The sequence below is a fragment of the Myodes glareolus genome, chromosome 1, assembly GCF_982192425.1.
Source record: "Myodes glareolus chromosome 1, mMyoGla1.1, whole genome shotgun sequence".
NCBI classification, from domain to species: domain Eukaryota; kingdom Metazoa; phylum Chordata; class Mammalia; order Rodentia; family Cricetidae; genus Myodes; species Myodes glareolus.
In genome coordinates, this window is record NC_142026.1 from 21,950,165 (window position 1) to 21,970,193 (window position 20,029).

General features: G+C 45.1%; 1 protein-coding gene and 1 long non-coding RNA gene across 2 annotated transcripts in view; one reads left to right on the forward strand and one right to left on the reverse strand.

Moving 5' to 3' along the window:
* Wdfy1 (WD repeat and FYVE domain containing 1) overlaps positions 1–5,848 on the reverse strand; it is a 49,539-nt gene extending 43,691 nt beyond the window's left edge. The window contains exon 1 of the mRNA XM_048458984.3: positions 5,681–5,848. Coding sequence (XP_048314941.3) covers positions 5,681–5,817 — 137 coding nt within the window. The 5' untranslated portion in view covers positions 5,818–5,848. The remainder of the gene's footprint in view (positions 1–5,680) is intronic.
* LOC146896156 (uncharacterized) lies at positions 4,865–7,636 on the forward strand. Its single transcript, XR_015737536.1, has 2 exons — positions 4,865–5,003; positions 5,457–7,636. It is a non-coding gene; the product is annotated as an uncharacterized LOC146896156 (long non-coding RNA).
* Positions 7,637–20,029: the final 12,393 nt, after the last annotated feature.

Consider the following 20,029-nt stretch of genomic DNA (forward strand, 5'->3'; position numbering starts at 1 on the left):
ACATTTTTCCCTGCTCCCTCCCCTGCCTCTCCCCTCCCCTTCAACCCTCTCCCATGATCCCCATGCTCCCAATTTTCTCAGGAGATCTTGTCTTTTTCTACTTCCCATATAGATTAGATTTATGTAAGTATCTCTTAGTGTCCTCATTGCTGTCTAGTTTCTCTGGGATTGTGATTTGTAGGCTGGTTTTCTTTGCTTTATGTTTAAAAAACCACTTATGAGTGAGTACATGTGATAATTGTCTTTCTGGGTCTCTGACTCCAATTCTTAAATTTAGCACTGAGCATCATTTGATGGTGGCCTTTGTTTAATTTCCTCAACAGGAAGACAGTTACTTTACTGACTCACTGCTCATATAATTCTTAGTTTGAAAGTTTCAGACCCCAATTAAGCCTTATTATCCACATTGACTTAATAGTCTTCAGAGGGTAGATTATATTCAGCTGCTGTTAGTCTGATTTTATTCGAAAGAAGGTGAATGTTTTACTGTGAATGTGCGTGTGTGTGTGTGTGTGTGTGTGTGTGGTGTAGACATGTGAGTGTGCATGACCCACCTGTCCCCCATCTAGGAGTTAGAGGAACACACACAGTCATGTCCAGCTTCTTATGTGGTTGTTAGAGGTTTGAACTCAGATCCTCATGCTTGCAGAGCAAGCACTCCTACACACTCCCCGGCCCATGGTTCAATATCTTAAACGTCCCCACAGGTAATGTGCTAAAAGGCTTAGTCCCCAACCAGGGATGTTATTAGAGGCTGGGGAAGTCTTAGGATGTGGGTGGAGGAAGTAACTGAACGTGAAGGTGTACCCTTCAAGAGCATAGGAACCTAGCCCTTCCTCTGTTTTAGCTTCCTGTCTGCAATGGAGTTTGCAGTTTCCTCTGCCGTGTTCTCCCTGCGACAACGCACTGTCCTACCAAAGGTCCCAAGGCAACAAGGCGAAGTGACCACAGCCTGAAACCAGAGGATCATCTTTTCTTCTTTCATGGTGCCTATGTCAGGTATTCCGTCACAGTGACAGGATACGTGTTAGAATGTGGGTATCTGTAAAATAACTCCAGGGAAACCACTCTCCCTGCTGAGAAAGAGGAGCAGGACTGGGGCAATGACTCCGCAGTCAAGAGCGTACACCGAGGACCAGAGTTCGGTTCCCAGAGTAGCTCCGGCAGCATAGATTTCAACTCCGTCTTTTGAGCTCCAAGGGCACCTTGTACCCAGCACACAGATCCACATATACACAAAATTTAAAAATAATTTTTGAAGGGGAGGTTAAAGTGCATTCTTCTCTGATGACTGATGCACAACCCCCCTTTCTTGTACAGCACGAGAGCTTTGAGTGTGGTCCTTGGATTAGCAGCATCCCTCAGAGTTTTGCCAGAAGGCTAGCTCTCAGGCCTCCACACCCACCAGTTCAACTTCCTAATCAGAATCTCCATGGGTGAGGCCCAGGAGTCACTGCTGCACAAGGGCTCCAAGTGATTCCAATAAACACTCAAGTTTGAGAGCCACTCTAAAGAGCAGAAAGACTGGTGACTGGGCTCTTGTGTACCACAGGATGCTGAGCAGTCACCCTGGCATTGAAGGATGCTGAGCTGTGGGCCTGGCACAGCCCCACATACCAAAGTATCTTTTGCCCTGCAACCCAAAGTGAATACAGACAGTTTCCAGTGTACCCTTGGGGGCCAGCGCTGATGGTGGAGCTGCTGGCACAGACTTTGGAAAAGCGGGCCCTGACTTTAGGAAGACCCTGGATTCTTTAGCTTTTCCTCTCAGGACATCCTCATTCTCTGTGGCTTTTATGTAAGAAATTAACTTCAGCTGGATCCTGTTATAAATATTCAAAGTTACTTTCCTAAGCAGATTTGTGGCAGTACACACCAACAATCCCTGTATTCTGTGGGGCTGTTCTGGGCCAGCCTGAGCTACGCAGTGAGACCCTGTCTCAAAAATAAAAAAATACATGACCATAGCCCTAGCAATTAGGGGTGGAGGCAGGAGAATTAGGAGTTCAAGACCACGCTGAGCTGCACAGTATACTCAAGGCCAGCCTAGGTTACAGGAACTCCAGAGTAAAAACCGGTTGCTGAGAAAGCTCAGCCACAGGCACATGGTGACATGCATTCATCCACGTTTATGCACACATTATTTACACACTAACAGATACCACACAAAGGTACACACAATGTTACTTTGTGAGCATTAAAGGACAAGTTGCAAAGTTGTGCTAAAAAGGTGCAAGCCTTTTTTCTTTTTAAATCCTGAAAATTAGTAAAAAGGAAGGCTCACTGAACAAGGTGGATGCTGTCCTTTTGCATTTGCTGCTGGTATAGTACATCGCTAACTGATACAGCCTGGACTCAGTTTCTTTTAACGCACAGAGGTGGATTACAGGAAGAACTTGGGCTGGAAGGGGCAGAACTGGATTCGGGTCTCAGCCCTACCACTTAGGAGCTTTGCGGTCTTGGTGATTACTTAAGCGTGGCTGGTGTCTCGGTGTTCTGACCTGCCTGTCAAATGGCCATCAGAATATGGTATGTTCTATTACCTTATGTTCCAGAATACTCTTGGCAGGACCTGACAAAGCATCCTTACCTCTGCTGCTTAAGCAGTACAACAGACAAATATTCACACTGCATGGGATAAATAAAGACGGCAAGCAAATGAGCTTTGAGAAAACTTCCATACACAGGCACTTCTGACTTTGAGAGTGTATTGAGTTTTGGAACTGCTGATCAGAGAGATGGACTGCACTGTTCTCATGAGGAATATAAGCTTGGGTTGATGATACACACACACACACACAGAGAGAGAGAGAGAGAGAGAGAGAGAGAGAGAGAGAGAGATATCCCAATTTTGCATTGTATAGAAGGAACTTTCTAAAGCTTAACTATTGCCACTTCTAAACGAAAATCTCAATTTGCTTGTTTTGAACTCTACTTTAGACTTTGTCTCTGCATGCCAAATAAAATCCAGGTCCTAAGAGTCACACCACAATTCTTTTCCAAAACAGGCCACTGCTCTTCCAGGCCTCAGCCCTTTCCTGCCATGGCCTCCCATACACCTTCTGCTCTGGTCACGTGAAAATATCTCGCTACCACTTCACACTCCCTTCTGTCCTTTCGCTCTGCCTGGAACCAGGATATGCATCCTCCCTTCTACAAACCACTCCTTCACCCATGAGGGCCTCTCCTAAAGATGGTTCTTGAACCCAGGCCAAGTTTCTCCCTTCTATGTCTCCAGCATCTGGGGAGCAGAGGACGAAGGGCCACGTCCTCAGTAAGCCACTCAGCACTTGGAAAGAGTTATTTCAATGTCAGCTGACTTTACAGTTACTGTAGAGACGAATGAACAGGCATGTCTGACGTATTTTTGGCTGAATACGGGAAGCCAAGATTCAAAGTCCTTAGACATACGTATACAGGACTTCTGTGAGTCAAGGGCCATAAAAAGCAATAAATCATAAGTTTTATGAGTATAGGCACTGTGGCTTTCGATCCTTCGCTTATCCCCAGGACTTAGATACAGTATTCCTGAATGGAATGAATGAATTGTGGTACCTACAAAAAGGCTTAACACACACATCAGAAACCTTCAGTAGCAAGCCAGCTCCTTGGTGGTCTAGCCATTTGCCTGAATCCTGCCGGGCAGTTGAGCAGGAGGTAAAAAAATAAACTGATCCAAGACTTCTCTGAACATCTGAGTCCCAGAGGAGCTTAGTAATCACTTTCCATAAAATCTTTATTAACACTGTTTCTTCCCAAGTAATCTCAGATATTTGGCAATTTACCCAACATGCATGAGTCACAAATAAGATATTTCACTGAATAAAGCCTGCTGACTTTAATAAACTGTTGTTTGCATTCCTGTTCGTATCATGTAAATACCATATTCTGCCTTTTGCCTTGTACATCCTCTTCTCTCTCATCCCATGTTCCCACACTCCAGACACCATTTCTGTTTCACGGGACCCTACCAGTCCAGTGGGCACAACCTTGCTTAAGGTCAGCTGCAAGAAAACTGGAAGGAAAATACGCTCACTGCCTGCAGGAAAGCCCTAACTAAATTCATTCAAAAGCCAAACAGAAAGGTCCAGTAGGAGCTAGGGTATCAAGTTTCCTTTTCCCCGTTCAGAGCAGGCCCACAATTTCACTCACTTCTAAAGGTGTGAGGACAAACGGCTGGCCCCTGCCTCCAGCTTTCAGAGAACAGGAGACTATTCTCACCAAAGCCTTTCCAGTTTGGGGCCCATCTCTGCTTAAGACTACGGACACCGTTTCCCTCAACTGTGTTTTAAATCTTTCAGGTTCCAAACTTGCTACAGTTGTAAAGCAAGGGCGATTTCTCCAGGCACTTTACAGTGCCCTGAACACTGTAGGCCAGAAGACAAGTCCTAGGTTCCATTCCTGGCTTCCTCTGCTTCTCTTTGACTCAGAGAAACTAGTTACACCTCTGGGGCTTCAGTTCCCTCTTGGATAAAATGAAATCACTAGAGCAAATCAATCTTTTCCAAAGTAGGGTGACCGGCAAAATGCAGGAACGCTGGTAACACGGCTTGTTTTAGTCCTATGATAAACAATATTATTTCTTACTTTTGGAGATAAATCACTGGTCAACAATATTACTTGTAAATAAACTTTCCTTTTAAAATAAGTGTGTCTTTTTTTCTTAAGAATGAATAGTTTTTATTTAAAAACTGAAAACTATTTGGTCAGTTGTGAGTTCAGATAGTTCTAGCAGCTGAGGGTAAAAAGAAAAGAAAAAACCGATCCTGAAGCCAGGTGGAACATTAAATGGTACGCCCCCCCCTCCCCCCCCCCCCCCCCGCCCACCTCAACTTCAAACAAACTTGAAGCTGGTCCCTGGAGTTCCTTTAAGGAATAAACACCCGCACCAGGTTCCAATGTAATCAGCCACTAGAGCTCTGGGACTTGGACCGGGCCCAGGAGAACCCAGAAACTCTGGAGCACCAGGTGAACCTCCCATGAGGAAGACACAGGAGGCAAAGGTCTGAGGTCGGAGCAGCACCAAGGGACAGGGTTCGGGCGGCAGGGGAGTGGAAAATGGAGCAAAGGCTGGGCTAGAAGACCAGGACCCCTGGCGTCCCAGAGTTGCAGGGGCGCACTGGGAACCCAGGACCGGAGGCCTGGTAGGGGAAGCAAGGGGGAGCAATCTGGAGGGGTCCTGAACTCTTGGGCTGGAGAGGCCCTGGGAGGCGGGGTCCCAGGATGGAGGGGCCCTGGGGCTCAGGGTCCCGGGCTGGAGGAGAGACAGGTCCGACTAGAGAAGAGCTGTGGGGGTGGACAGTGGCCGTAGGGGGTGCTGTAGGACGGGGTCCCGGGATGGAAAGGTTCTGTGGGTCGGGGTCCCGTGATAGAGGGGGCCGCTGTGGAACCAGGTCCTAGACTGAAAGAGCGCTAGGGGCAGGTCAGGGCTAAAGGAGCATGTTTGGGGTTCCCAGGACTTAAGGCGCGCGGCGGGGGAGCGGTCCCGGACTGGAGAGTAAGACAGAACCGCCTGGCGGCACCGGGATCTCCACGGACTGCAGAGACGCGGGAGAGACAGGGTGGCCGCTCGGCCCGGGGTGACCACAGGAGGGGAGGCAGAGCCGCCGACCCCACGGTCCCAACGCCTCGTGGCCGCCCCCACCTCGCGCCCTGGCCCCCGCGCGCTCCCAGACCCTACCTGTCCTCGCTAGCGGTGATCACGCCATCCTCCTTGGGGATGAGCAGCGCGGCCGTGACGGCGTCCTGGTGGCCCTCGATCTTGCTCAGCAGCACCGGGCGGCTGCTCTGCGGCCTGGAGTGGATCTCGGCCGCCATGTTCGCGCCGCGGCCTCCCCCGCGGGCGGCCCATCAGCTGACCGCCGGGCGGGGACGCGCCGGTTGCTTGGGGCAACCGGGCCGCGTGTGCGCCAGGCCGCCGTAAGCTCGCGAGCGCCGCCGCAGCTTCCCGTATTGCCTGGGAAAGCCGCGCAGACGTAGTTCTGTGACCTGGGAGAGAACCCCAGAAAAGCCAGGACTTTGACTAAGGTTAAAAAGCCAAACCATTCTCCCGGAAACAGATTCAACTGAGCAGTAGCAGAGCATAGGCGCCTGCCCCTCAAACAACACCACACTGCTTCTATCTTAAGAAGCCATTGTTTGAAAGTCAGACACACCCCGTTTGCAGGCATGTTAAAAAGTGAGAAATTGGTGCATCTTAGAATGTTTGAGCTGCAGTGGATGGCATTGGATGATGAACACATCCCGGTTTCTTTACACGGATTAACTCAATACTGGAGATAATGAATGTTTTTGTCTCAAAGCTGAACCACAGAAAGACCACTCTGTGTTTAACATGCCATAGCTATGAGAAAAACACAAGCAGCCCTAACCTGGCTGCTGGGCCTGATACCATCATCTGGGTGCTCATAGCATGTGCTGGTTAAAGAGAGATACAGCATAATTCTGCTTGATGACCATTAACGTTGTGCGAACTACAGTGCCGAACACACCTGTCCGGGAGAAGGTGATCACCACTTTTTCTCCAATTACAGCTTTCTCCTCCAGTTAGTCTTGATCCATCTAGTAAGATGTTAGAATAAACAATGCTGTGCCCCCTCCCACTTCCTGCCAACTTCCTGTTCAAAGGAAAGCTCTCTTTCCTTCAACCTTTCCCAAATCTCCTAACACCAACCTGTATCCATCCTACCGTTGCCCTTTTCTGACTCCCTTTTACCCAGATGCCCAATGACTCCCTCCCCATGAGGCACCTTCTGTCCACCTCACTTGTTCAACTGCCTGCGTATTCCTAGTGGGTTTTGCCTGGCGGACACCGATAGTAAGTGTAAAGGTCCATAAACCGAAGTACCGCACTAGCACTAGGCTGTGCACACACAAACCATGGGCTTGGGAGCTACAAACAAGAAGCCAAGTAATCCTTCCCTTCCTTCAGTTGCTTTTTATCCGGTAGTCTGTGTCACAGCAGGGAAATAACTAATTCAGCGGGTGACTACTTACTTATCGTGTCCAAGGACCTGAGTGTGGGTGGCAGTTTCCTCTGAGGTGAAAAGCGTCCATCCGTGAGGGACTCTGAGTAAGACGAGATATTTACAGGGAGATAAAACAGGGTGTCCTATGGGAAGGGGGAAGGAAACACTGTAGCAGGTAGGCAAGCTCTTTGAGCTCCCAAAGTAAACAACTCAAAATAGCTTGAGGAAGTCCCTGAAACTAACCAGATTCTCTAGGCTCCTCCCTAAGCAGTAAAGACTGCCGAGGGGCACTCTTAGATAAGCCAAGCTACCTAGAAGACTTTCAGACATGCTCACCTGCCTGGGAGGAGCAGAGACCAGCCAAGCTGCCGGGAAGAAATAGAAATCAGTCAAGGTGGGGCCTGGAAGACGCAGAGAGCAGCTGAGCTCCCGGGAAGAGGTTCCTATCTATCAGCTAACTTACCTAAGGCGGACTCTCCAAGTTGCCGGCAGGTTGTGCAGTGTGCTCCGGGTTTCCAGCTTTCGGGAGCTGTCACCCATGCTCCAGTGAGCTTTGGGTGCTAGAACTGGTCCTTTCAGTCATCTCTGCCCCTGTCAGTAACTCCTCACCCATCTTCCCTTGTGAGGAGCCACAATAAAAACTCATTGGTTCACCAAATTGGACTTTAGCGGCATCCATACTTCGATCTGTTCTCAGTTCCCTATCTGAGGTTCGTAAACACTTGTTCATGTTTTCCCAAGAACAGTGTCATAAAACACAGAGTTCCTGCTACGTTACTATCACAGTGGCAGAGACTGAAGAAGAGAGAAGGGGCTGACGTGCCACTGAAGGAAATGAAGAATATGTGAAATAAATCATATTCTATGTTGGAAAATGTTGGCCGCAATGAGGAAAATAAAGCACTGAGGGGTAATGTGGAATATAGGGGTGTTACAGTTCTAACTAGGGATGGAGAATACAAAGATGCCTGCACAGAGCCACCTTCATGGAGGCAGTGTGGCCTTCAGGTGCTTTAGTATCTGCCCCAGCAGCTGAAAAGCCCCTGGGGCCAGCCATCCCCTTTACAAAGCACCTTGCATTTTACAGCTAAGGCAGGCAGGAACCTATAGACTTGATGCATCTGGGCACATTGCTAGTCAATACTGGCTCCAGCACTCACTCTCAACAAGAGCAGGACTTCGTCAGCCATGTGATACTAATGCCTATTCCTACCTAATCTTGCTAGCACCCTCCCCTTCACAGGTGTTGACCTCTAATAATACCTTGGGTGCCAACCTCTAGCTCAGTTTCTGCTTGGAGAGAATACAACCCGAGTCAGGTGACCAGTGGAGGCGTCCCTGCAAAGACATTTGAGCCAGTAAGAAAGAAAGCCCCATGGAATGTGGGCAAAAGTGCTATCCTGGACAAGGAAATAGCATTCACTATGGCCCAAAGGTGAGCAGGCCTGGGGTTTTATGGGAACAGGGCAGCAACCAGGGATGCTGGGGGAGGATGGGGCAGCAAGAAGAGAAATAAGACAGGCAACATAGATAATGCGGAGCCTGGAGTCCTCGTAAAGATTGTGGGTTTCCCTTTGTATTTGTTGGGAAGCCAGTGACAGATTGGGGAAGACTGGACTAATCTATTTTTAGATTTTGGCTTTGATTTTGAGATGCTCTTGATAAATAGCCAAGATGGTCTTGGACTCACAATCCTCCTGCCTCAGCTTCCTTAGGACTGCAATTACAGTTGTGTGCCATCAAACCCAGCTACTTCTCATTTGTGTGACCGAGTGACTGGTTTTTATGTTGTGCTGAGGATGGACCTAGGGCTTTCACATGGTAGTCAAGCGCACTCCCACTCAGTGTTCCCCTCATGGACCATGAAAGGAAGCTAAAAACGAGGGCTGATCAACCAGAAGACTAGAGTTACAACCTTCTAAACTGGCAAGCAGTTTCAACAAGAAGCTGAAGGTATCTATTGTGTCTCCAAGGGATGGTGACAAGAAGACAAATAGGCATTTTTCACTTTGTTGTGTGATATTTGATTGTGGTCTGACAAATAAAGCTTGCTTGGAGTCCAAGGGTGGAGTTAGCCACCAGCCGACCTAAATTAACCTTAGACGTTTTGGAAGATGGAGGGCAGGTAGGACAGGAAATAGTAAGGCGGGACAGGAAGGGATTGGGCTCTCTGTTTGGAGGAAGGAATGGAGGAAGTAGGTAGGTCTGATGGCTCCTTTGCTCCTCTGATCTTTCATACCCTTACCCCAATATCTGACTCCTGAGTTTTTATTGATTAAAAAAACAATTAGAGTAACATGTCATCACACAGCGTGGAAGAATGACCCTACATCCTGTACCGCAGATGTGCCTTCAGAAGGCCAAGGCAGCTAGACGCAGTGTGTTTGGCAGCCAATGGCACTCAGTGGTTGGCAGCCAAGGAGAAGAACCAAGCTTGGTTTTGTTCTGATGGCAGCAAGATGGTTGAAAATAAGTAAGAAAAGTAGGTGATCTAAAAAGAGTTGTTCAGAAATTCTGGTCTGGGGATGTAGTTCATGTAGTAGAGTTCTTGAGTAGTGTGTATGAGGTCCAGTACCACACAAGATGGCGTGATGGCGCACACCTGTAATCCCAGTAGTAGAGTAAGGAGGATTAGAAGTTCAAGAGTATCCTTAGCTACATAGCGAGTCTGAATCCTGTCTGGGCTACATGAGACCAGAGTTTACTCAGGCCTGATGTCTATCTGAGCACACAAAGCCTGTTCAACCTCATCATCAGAGACCTTAACCCTTCTTGATTTGCAAACATTAGTGAAACTTAACTTGACCCATTTCTTGTAAATGACTGTAGTAAAGGAAAACAAAACTTAAGCTCACCCAATCAGAAGCAGGCAACAAGACCTTGATTATACAACTAGATTCTCCCCAGTGGGACAGATCAGACAAGGCCACAGAAGAACTGTGACTAACCATTGCTTATGATTCCTTAGCATTTACCCTTAAAAAGCTCTCGTCAAAGGATGTCTCCCAAATCACTTTGGGTCTGAACCTTTCTGATTTATTACTTTCTAGTTCCTCAGATACACTCTTTGTAGTTTATATTGTTCATTAGTTTGCCTCCTTAATAGGCCTTATTTTCCCAACCACTTTAAGAAGCACAGAAAAATGAACCTATAACTGTTAATGTATACAAAGTCCAAGTAACCCTCACCTAAAACAACTGAGATTGTGTGACCCAAAAGTGTGCCTCTCTTCCAGTCTCCCATGATTACAGCTGCTTTTGTGTGGTTTCCTCCAAAAGGTGCATAAAACATTTTGCTATATCTTGGAGACAGTTTATACAAACAGATTAAGTTATAATTTTACCTCCCCTTTATACCATAGTTCATAAAATCAGTGCTCAAATGCACGCTAACTTTTAAGTATATATTTTATTCTTGCAGCTATGAAACTATGATTAAGTCCAGAAGAAAAATATGTGTTGTATATGTATAAGTCAGCAGTTCTCAACCTGTGGATCACGACCCCTTTGGGGGGTCCAATGGTCCTTTCATAGGGGTTGCATATCAGATAGCTTGCATATCAGATATTTACTTTACAATTCATAACAGTAGCAAAATTGCAGCTATGAAGTAGCAATGGAAGTAATTTTATGGTCAGGGGTCAGCACAACATGAAGAACTGTGTTAAAGGGCTGCAGCATTAGGAAAGTTGAGAACCACTAGTGAAAGTGAAGAAAGCAGAGCCCTTGTACACACCACCATTTATCGGTTATCAAGTGAAAGCGGTCCCAGGAAGAGGACAGAGGAGGAAGCCAATGAAATAGGAGAAAACTAAGCTAAGTGTGTGTTGGTTTGGAGCCCATGGAGGAAGATATTTAGTTTAAGGAAGAGGCAATGCTTGGCTGCGGCAAATGATGAAGACTGGTCAAGTAAGTTGGCTGGAAGCCTCTGGAAATCCAGATGTGAAGCCTGAAGAGAATGGTTTTGAGTGGTGGCAGCAGATGATAATTAATAGTCTCTGGAAACCAATGGACTCAGGATATACAAGGAGAACTGATTTTTGAGTTGCCCTGCTGAGTTAGCAGAGCCTGCTAATCCTGTTCCACTATTGATGGCTGTTCGTGGTTCTCAGATGTCACTTTGTTCCAGTGAATCTGCTCTTCAGTAGCAGAAACACCTTTGGCAAGCTAGAGAGCCTTTCACGGTATTGCGTTGCTACTGTAAAAACAGTATTAACTTTTATTGGTGATGTAGAAAGCAGAGATTATGTAGAGAAGCCATGATGGTTGAGCCAGGTTCCTGACCTTGGATCTCACCATTAATCACCTATTTTGTCATCAAACCTTTTCTAATTCTAAATCCTTGAGTCTTACACTATATTCCTTGAGGAAATGTCTTTTTAATTTCCTAATAATAATAATAATAAGTACAATTACCACTAATTGCTAGTTTTAAAAAGTCTCTGTGTTTAACATTTGGATGAATTAAAAGGATATTAGCTTAATAGGTGAGCATTCTAATCTGGCCTTGGCTTTTCGCTCTCCCCATATCTGCTTCTTGAGGATAATCGCCCTGCTGGTTATTCTCCTGTTTGCCGTCCACCCTTTCCCTGTTCTGTCTGTGTCGTAGAAGGCTTAGCTCTACAGTCTTCCTAGACTCTTGTTCATTTGATCCCTGGCATGTTCGTACAGTGACAAGCAGGTGTAGGAGACAAGAAGATGGGAGGGAAAGAGAAACGAGAATATTTTACCTGCTTTTCCTGCTCAGGAAACAGTCTTTTCCCAGCATCTCCAGTTTCCACTGGCTATAGCTCCCTCTTTTGTACTAGCTCTTAGGGGGAAGTCTTGACTAAGATTCTGGGGCCCTAGGGCTCCCTGGTATGCTGTGATATAGTATCTCCTCCCTGTCTTTCTAATCCTTCCCCCATAATCCCCTGCAGGCCTTTCAGTTCTTTCAACACCTTGAAACCAGTTCCTTTTATTAATTTCCTCCAGGAAGTCATCTGATATGGGTTGTATTTTCATGATTAGCCCCAACTGATACAATTACTGGATAGTATAGGCATAGTGGCTCACCCAGTAATACCAGCACTAGGAAACTGAGGCAGGAGGAAAGCCATGAGTTTGAGGCCAACTGGAGTTACAGAGTGAGATCGTGTCTCAAGAAACCACACACACACACACACACACACACACACACACACACACACACACACACTAGCAGGAAGGACAGACAAACAACCAACAATGTGATGCTAATGAATTACCAATATCATCACGAGGACCATATGATAAAACCACTGAACTGTGACAGCATATAGTTACAATATAATACAATAAATACCAAAGTAGGCATAAACAATATAATTCATATAAATGATAGACTTCTAAAAAAGATTTTTTACATACAGCATTGAGGTTGTTTATAATTTAGTGGCTATAATCTGGTTAATTAAGAGGAAATGTTTAACATCATCATCATCTCTGTGTTTCTTATGTACTGTAATAAACACTTATCTGTTCAAAGCATGTTAAATCTGCGGCATAAACTGACAGCAGAATCTCAGTGTCATCTTGTTCCTGGGCTAACTAGCCTTGCCAAAAGACATAAAAACATGGTCTGTCCCAGAGAAGGAAGGATACTGAATTCTTCTAGCCATTTCACCTCTTCACAAATTGTTCTCTCTATAAAGTTCATGAAACAATCTCTACAAGTTTATTTACACAAAACAGACACAGCACAAATGGAGTTAAAAGCCTTGAGATTATAGCCGGTGTAGTCAGGTATCTCCACTTTTATCTTGCCAGTCACCTAGTTTTACCTACTATTAATATTCCTGTTCCCACCATGGTTTCCCCTCTTATTCCAGTGCAAGTCCCATTTTAAAGAAGCATTAAGAACATGTAAACACTACACCAACACCCCAGTTTCTCTGTTTCTCGAGTTTGTTTCATGTTTCTAATAATAGGAAATAGAATCTGCAACTATGGGGGGTTGGAAGGCAGGACTAATTTAAGTAGGTATAGGGGAATTTACTAATAATCCAAGGACCATCATCTCAAAATACACTCAGTAATAGGCCAACTAGTTTATGATTAATGTAGACCTCTGTGTGTTTCTTTGGGACTGAACAGCTGTGGGACCAGGCAAGACAGAAACCTCTGTCAACAAAATGGTGCCAACGTGGACAACTATGTCCACATAAAGCCTGAGAGAGCTTGGGAAGTAATTATAGACACAAAAGAAGAGTTAAGCATGGCTTCTTAGTAGCAGCATTTTCTCAGGTGGACACTTTTGCTAGAGGCAAGCATGTCTCATTTAAGATAGGCTTTCTGACTCAGCTTTAGCTGCAAAAACCTTGCAGCTGTTTTAAGAGGCCCCACCACAAAACACTTAAATGGTGTTGATGAATAGCTGATAGCATGCTTCTTGGTGGTGGCACCGACCTTGAAACACCATAGAGTTGTGGCAATAAACATGGCTCTGGCCAGTACCTCCTCCATGAAGCTAGACTCTCAGAAAGCTCAGGAATGAGCTGGATCCAGCCGTCAAAGCCACGACTTTAATCCTACCCATATCGCTTAGCAAATTAAAGACTCATGTGGTCAGAAAAAGAGAAATGTACAGTAAAGATAGATTCAGACAGAAAAACGTCTCTAAATGGTTTAGATTGTGTTTAAAAATATGTATAGGCTTGGGAGAGAAAAGAAAAAGGAGCCAGGCAGTGGTGGTGCACACTTTTAATCCCAGCACTTGAAAGGCAGAGGCAGGCAGAACTCTGTAAATTTGAGACCAGCCTGGTCTACAAGAGCTGGTTCCAGGACAGGCTTCAAAGCTACAGAGAAACACTGTCTTGAAAACAAAACAAAAAGAAGAAGAAGAAGGAGGAGGAAGAGAAGGAGGAAGAGGAGGAGGAGGAGGAGAAGGAGAAGAAGAAGAAGAAGAAGAAGAAGAAGAAGAAGAAGAAGAAGAAGAAGAAGAAGAAGAAGAAAGGATAATGTCCTTAAAACCTTCAAATAAAAAAGAAAGAAAGAGTAGTCAAATGTGGTGGCATACACCTTTAATCCCAATATTTGGGAGGCAGAGACAGGCGGATTTCTGTGAGTTCAAGGACAACTTGGTCTACAGAATGAATTCCAGGACAGCCAAAGATACACAGAGAAACCCTGTCTCAAAAAGCCAAAAATTAAAAATAAAAATAAAAGGAATAGAGTTTAAAATAAAGATGGGAAAATACACAGAGATTCTGGAAACTGTATGTTATTGTGTTGTCTTTGAATGGTTTGATGGCTGAGAAAAAGCCAACAGCTACTAATTACAAATGCTGTTGGATTAATACAATATATATATTTTGAATGCTTTGACTTCAAAATTTAAGTCAAAAGATATGGTAGTTTGGACAAGAGGTTTTGCTTTGTTTCCACAGGAAATGAGAGGTTGTGGATTCATTCTGGGTTTAGAAAAATCAGATTTGATCAAGGAAGATCCCCTGAAGAATCTCCAATAGGAGCAGATAGTCCAGATGTTCCAATAATTCAGAGGACCTCTGTTGGAGTTTCCTCTGAGTTCTGCATTCAGAACAGCCTCAAGACTGCTGGATGAGATGATCAAGACTCATAGTGAAGGACCCCAACTCATCTTAACCACAGTTATGCCGTTCTGCAAAGGTTTTCAGATAGCAAACTTAATTAAGGACCCCCAGAGTTCAGAGCCTCCGGAATGCGGAGCAGATAACCAGCTCCATTAAAAGGATCTCCGGAATCCAGTGCCTCTGAAGTGCTGAGCAAAGACACCTGAGCAAAGACAGCCTCATCTGGCTGCGAGACATGAGATTTATGGATAGGTCATAGGAACAAAGAAAGAGAAGATTGCGAGGCCTGAGTCACGTAGAAAGCGGGGCTCGTCACGAATCAGGGGCTATGCTATCAGACATCTGGTCGCCAGCCAGGAAAGGGGAAGGCAGGATGAGAGGAACAATAAACCGCTGAGCAGTCCCCTCAATGTTATCTAGGTTAAAAATTTACCACCCTGCATCTCACTTCTGTAAACCTTGCTTTTTGCTTTCCTATAAAAACCCCTCACCCCCAACCTGCGGCGCGCAAGTCCCCGAGAGACTTTGTCGCCCGCAGGTACCTGTGTACCCCAAATAAACCTCTTGCTGCTTGCATCCGGCTGCGTGCTTTCGACTGATCTTTGGGCTTGGGGTCTCTCCCGAGGGAAGACGCCCAGCGGGGAGTCTTTCAATAGAATATTCCAGTCAGGACTTGACCATAATTCAAATTTTTCTTTAGGTCCCCATAAATTATCAGCACCCCCAATCAGCAGGAAGTATTCTGGAAAACTATGCCCATATTCCAAAAAAATGGATTATGGATGTTTGCCTTTGTTTAGAATATTAGTTATAAGATGTTATGGATAATGGTCTGGACAAAAGGCTACACAAAGGATATTAGATTCAGAATTCTTGTTTTGAAAAAAGGGGAATGGGGAGAAATGCTGTGGGACAATGGTCTTTTATCCTGTCACTTGTATTATTTTAATAAAATGCTGATTAGCCCGTAGCCAGGCAGGAAGTATAGGCAGGACAACCAAGCAGGAAGTAGAGGCGGGACGATGAGAACAGGAGAATTCTGGGAAGAGGCAAGGTCAGTCTGCAGTCCTCACCAAGATGCAGAGGAAGTAAGATGAGAATGCTTCACTGATAAAGGTACCATGCCATGTGGCTAACACAGATAAAAATTATGGATTAAAATGTAAGATATAAGAGTTAATAAGAAGCCTGAGCTAATAGGTCAACCAGTTTATAATTAATGTAGATCTCTGTGTGTTTCTTTGCGACTGAACAGCTATGGGATGGGGCGAGACAGAAACCTCAAGCCAACAACTCTCCAATACCAGTTGCTCTGAAGAGAAAGAGAGTGTAACAATATATGGTGAGGGAAACTTCTCCAATACCTTCTGGTCTACCTAAAGCCTGAAACCCCAATGAAACAAATAATTACCCCTGGCCCCTCCACTGACTTTCCATTATTTCTGCGGAAGGACTGAAGTCTGCTAGCACACCTGGGCAGGCATTCCTTGTAGGTCATTGTCTTTGAGGTTACCACTCATGATTCCAACCAGGGTCACTTGCAATTTATTGTCTGCATTTCCTGCCCAAGAAACTTCACTGTATGAAACATCATGTTTCTCCAAGCCCAGTAAATTCCCTTACAAAACACCTACATTTCTCCGAAGTTGTGCATAGTCCCTGTGAGAGGGTTCATTGTAGTGATACTTTGCTTGTGTTTTAACAAATAAAGCTTGACTGAAGATCAGAGTGCAGAGTAAAGCCAGGCAGTGGTGGCACACACCTTTAATCTCAGGACTTGGAGGGGGGGTTGGAGAGGAGACACAGATGGATCTCTGTTAGCTCAAGGTCACCCTGCATGCTACACGAAACTGATCCAATCTAAAAGAGAGACAGATCTCACACTAAGGTGATTCCAACACTTTGGGATCACAGGTCTTTAATTCCAGCACTAGGGAGGTGGAGACAGGACTGGATGACTGGCTAAAGAGAATATAGGCAGGAGGAGACAGGAGAGTGGAGGGTGCAAAATGCAGGCCCATTTCCACCTTGTTTGAAGGTCAGAGAGTTTGGAGACTACAGGCTTAATTGCACCTTCTAACTCAGGAGGTGGTTGCCTGGCTCTTTTGAAGTTAAGATAGCTTGGTGCCATCCTGTCAGGTGGTCAGGAGATGCAAGTGTGCTTCTGCTCCTTTTATAACTGTGAGGTCACCTAGGGAAGGGCAGTCTTAAGGCACGTGACCTAGACTTGGGGCACCTCGCTACCTAGACAACAGAATGCTAATGATTGATGCTCCAGAGTTGACTGTGTGAGTTTACCTTTTGTATCATGTTAATAAAGTCTTTTATTACCTTCTTCTCCAGTTTACATTGGGTATAAAAGCTGTGGAAAAATAAACATGGGTGATTTCAGAGTCTGAGTAATGCCTGAAATGCCCTCCTGGTACTTTCTGTGTTTTCTGACTTCTTCTTCTTCTTCTTCTTCTTCTTCTTCTTCTTCTTCTTCTTCTTCTTCTTCTTCTTCTTCTTATTATTATTATTATTATTATTATTATTATTGATTTTTCAAGACAGAGTTTCTCTGTAGCTTTGGAGCCTGTCCTGGAACTAGCTCTTGTAGACCAGACCGGCCTTGAACTCACAGAGATCCAGCCGCTTCTGCCTCCCAAGTGCTGGGATTAAAGGCATGTGCCACCACTGCCGGGCCTGTCTTATTATTTTTAATGTATCTTCATATTCTTTATATTTCTTTAGTTCCCATGCCCCTACCCTGGTAAGAAGTATTTTTGTTGAGACAGGTCCTCTACACAGGTGCTCAATGCAGTGTGAGGAGCAGTGTAGTCTGAGACAGTCAGTGTGAAGCCACAGTCTGAGGTAGTCAGTCTGATGAGGCAGTCTGAGAACAGGATCACCCCTTTGGTCTGAGCATTGGTAGAGGTAAGAACTCTAGTGACTGGCCACTCTGCTTCTCTGATCCTTCAGCTTTCACCCTCTGATAGCTGACTCTGAGTTTTTATTATTAAGATCAGTTAGAATTCGTGCTACAGTTCATAGGTTCTGGATCATGTTGGACTAGTGGGGAATTAAGCTTCGTGATTTGCTTCCATGGACATAATATGTTTGTATGTCGCCTCAGCTGTAGGATGCCTGCTATCAGTTCACTCCTGTGAACCCTCCTTTCAGCTCCGCAGAGTCTTAATAGTTTTCCCCTTTGTGACTTTGTACAGGCTACAAAATATTGTTCTTCCTCTCATCTCCTCCACATTTAGCAAATCTGTATCCATCAAGACCCCGCCTTTTGATTTATTTCTGGAATGTGGAATATTTGTTAGGTTGTCATTTCACTCAATTGATTTGACCCCAAACAACAGTTACTATAAACGTAAAGCATAGTCCCCCAAAGCTTAGGATATGAGAGCAGAGAATCTGTTCAATTTCCTTGAATTGTCTTCTGAAATGTTCATGCCTTTTAACCTAAAGTCATAGCCTTTTGCTATGACACCAAGATGTAAATCTGTTCCAGTTATCTTACAGATAACTCTGGGAGAAGTTTCTATCAAGAAATCTGGTCTGGTAAAAACTAATAGTCTCCAGGGCCTATTTTGACCCCACCCATTTTCAAGCATATTTTACAGGTTGCTCCTGTCTGGGCCAAGGCCAACCTGCAGAAGGTCCTCCAGATAATGCCAGCACCTGCATCAGCTCCTGGGACTTCTCCATTGGCACTGCCTCTCCAGGCTCAACTGGGTATCTACCCAGCAACTAAAATCAGGTTTCAAAGGGCATATCTGCTCTCATCTTACTCATTCACCCTGCCTCTTCTGTATAACCAGGGCACTTCTCCATCCCATGCTTTCTGACAGTTAATCACCCTTCTCATGGCTAGCCCTGTTCACAGAACTGATAGTAACAATCTATTTTTTTCTCCTAGCAACCTGCCTTCTCATCTCCCTCATCCTCAGTCTCCAGGATGGCAGTTAACCAGAGACCTCTTCACTCACACCTCTAGCTGAGGATGAGCCCACCAACTCCCAACTCTCCCCTTCCTCACATTGTCCCATGACCCAAGAAGTAGCCAGACTTGAACCAGTGCCCCTATACCCAAAGATTCTTTAATGTTTGGGTGGAAGTGTCACCCCAGCCCCTGGCATCCATATATCCAAAGAGTCTGGAATGTTCAGGTGGAAGCTCTGCCCCAAGCTCCCCCTCTACCTCAAAGTTGCTTCAGTTCAGACTCCACCCCTGAGAAAGCCTGCCAAATGATAGTCCCTCCCCAGAGATGCTCAAGATCACTCACACAGGTTATTTAAACTGCCCCCTCCCCAGAGAACAAACATGTGGTTCTCCAGTCTTCCTTTCCTGTCTTCTCTCTGGGGGACTCCATCCAGGAGCATTTGTATGCATTAAATCTGGGCTTGTCTAATTCAGTTTGATTTGGTCTGATTTGTATTATTGCATTATGATTATGGGGTGCAGAAACTTTCCAGTATGAGACCAAAAGTATTAGTCAGGGTTCCATAGAGGGCAAGAGCCTATAGAATGAATCTCTATGTAAATAGAGAAAAGGGTGTAAATAGAGAGAAGGGAACTTATTAGAATGGCATACAGACTATGGTCCGGCTAATTCAACAACAGCAGCCTATAAACATAAGGTCCAAGCATCCAATAGTTGTTCAGTCTCTGATGCTGATGTCTCAGCTTGTCTTCAGTATCCGCTGGAATCCCCAGGAAGTAGGCTCTAATGCCAGCAAAGAGACGGTCTTTCCAGCAAGAGTGACAGCAAGCGGGCAAAGAGAGCAAGCTTCCTTCTTCCATGTCTTTTATACAGGCTGCCAGCAGAAGGTGTGGCCCAGATTAAAAGTGGCTTTCCCCACCTCAAAGATCTGGATTACAAGTGGATCTTCTGATTTCAAGTCATTTAATTAAGAAAAAAAAAATCCCTCAGAGATGTGCCCAGCCATTTGAGTTTTCAGTTGATTTCGGCTGAGTCAAGTTAACAGCTAAGACTAGCCACCACACCAAATAAATCTTTCCTTGTTCTAAAGTGACTATACCAACAGTTAGAATAACAGGAAGCTGAATACAGACTTTAATCCTTGAGCTCCATGTGGGGCATTAGTGGGAGACACTACTTGAGACCATATATATATATACATATATATATGTATATATATATTTTTTTAAAAAGCATGTTCTAGTTGTCATTGCTGAGAGCCTCTGCACTTAGAGATACATCACTTTAACTTTATTAAGCTTGGCATTGCTGCTAATCCTACAGATGTGAGGAAAAAGACCACTGACCCAAATCATCATGGCCAAATTAATTAAAGCAAGTTTTTAAACACAATTTGTGGACATGGACTGTCTCTTCCTAAAGGCAGGGTTCAAGAGATCAGCATTGGACATGGGGAAGATAAGGTCTTTTATAATCTAGGAGTAACAGGTCTTCAATTGGGGGAATTGGCAGGCAAGTAGACTGAGTTACTACAAAAGTAAAACATAAATATAACA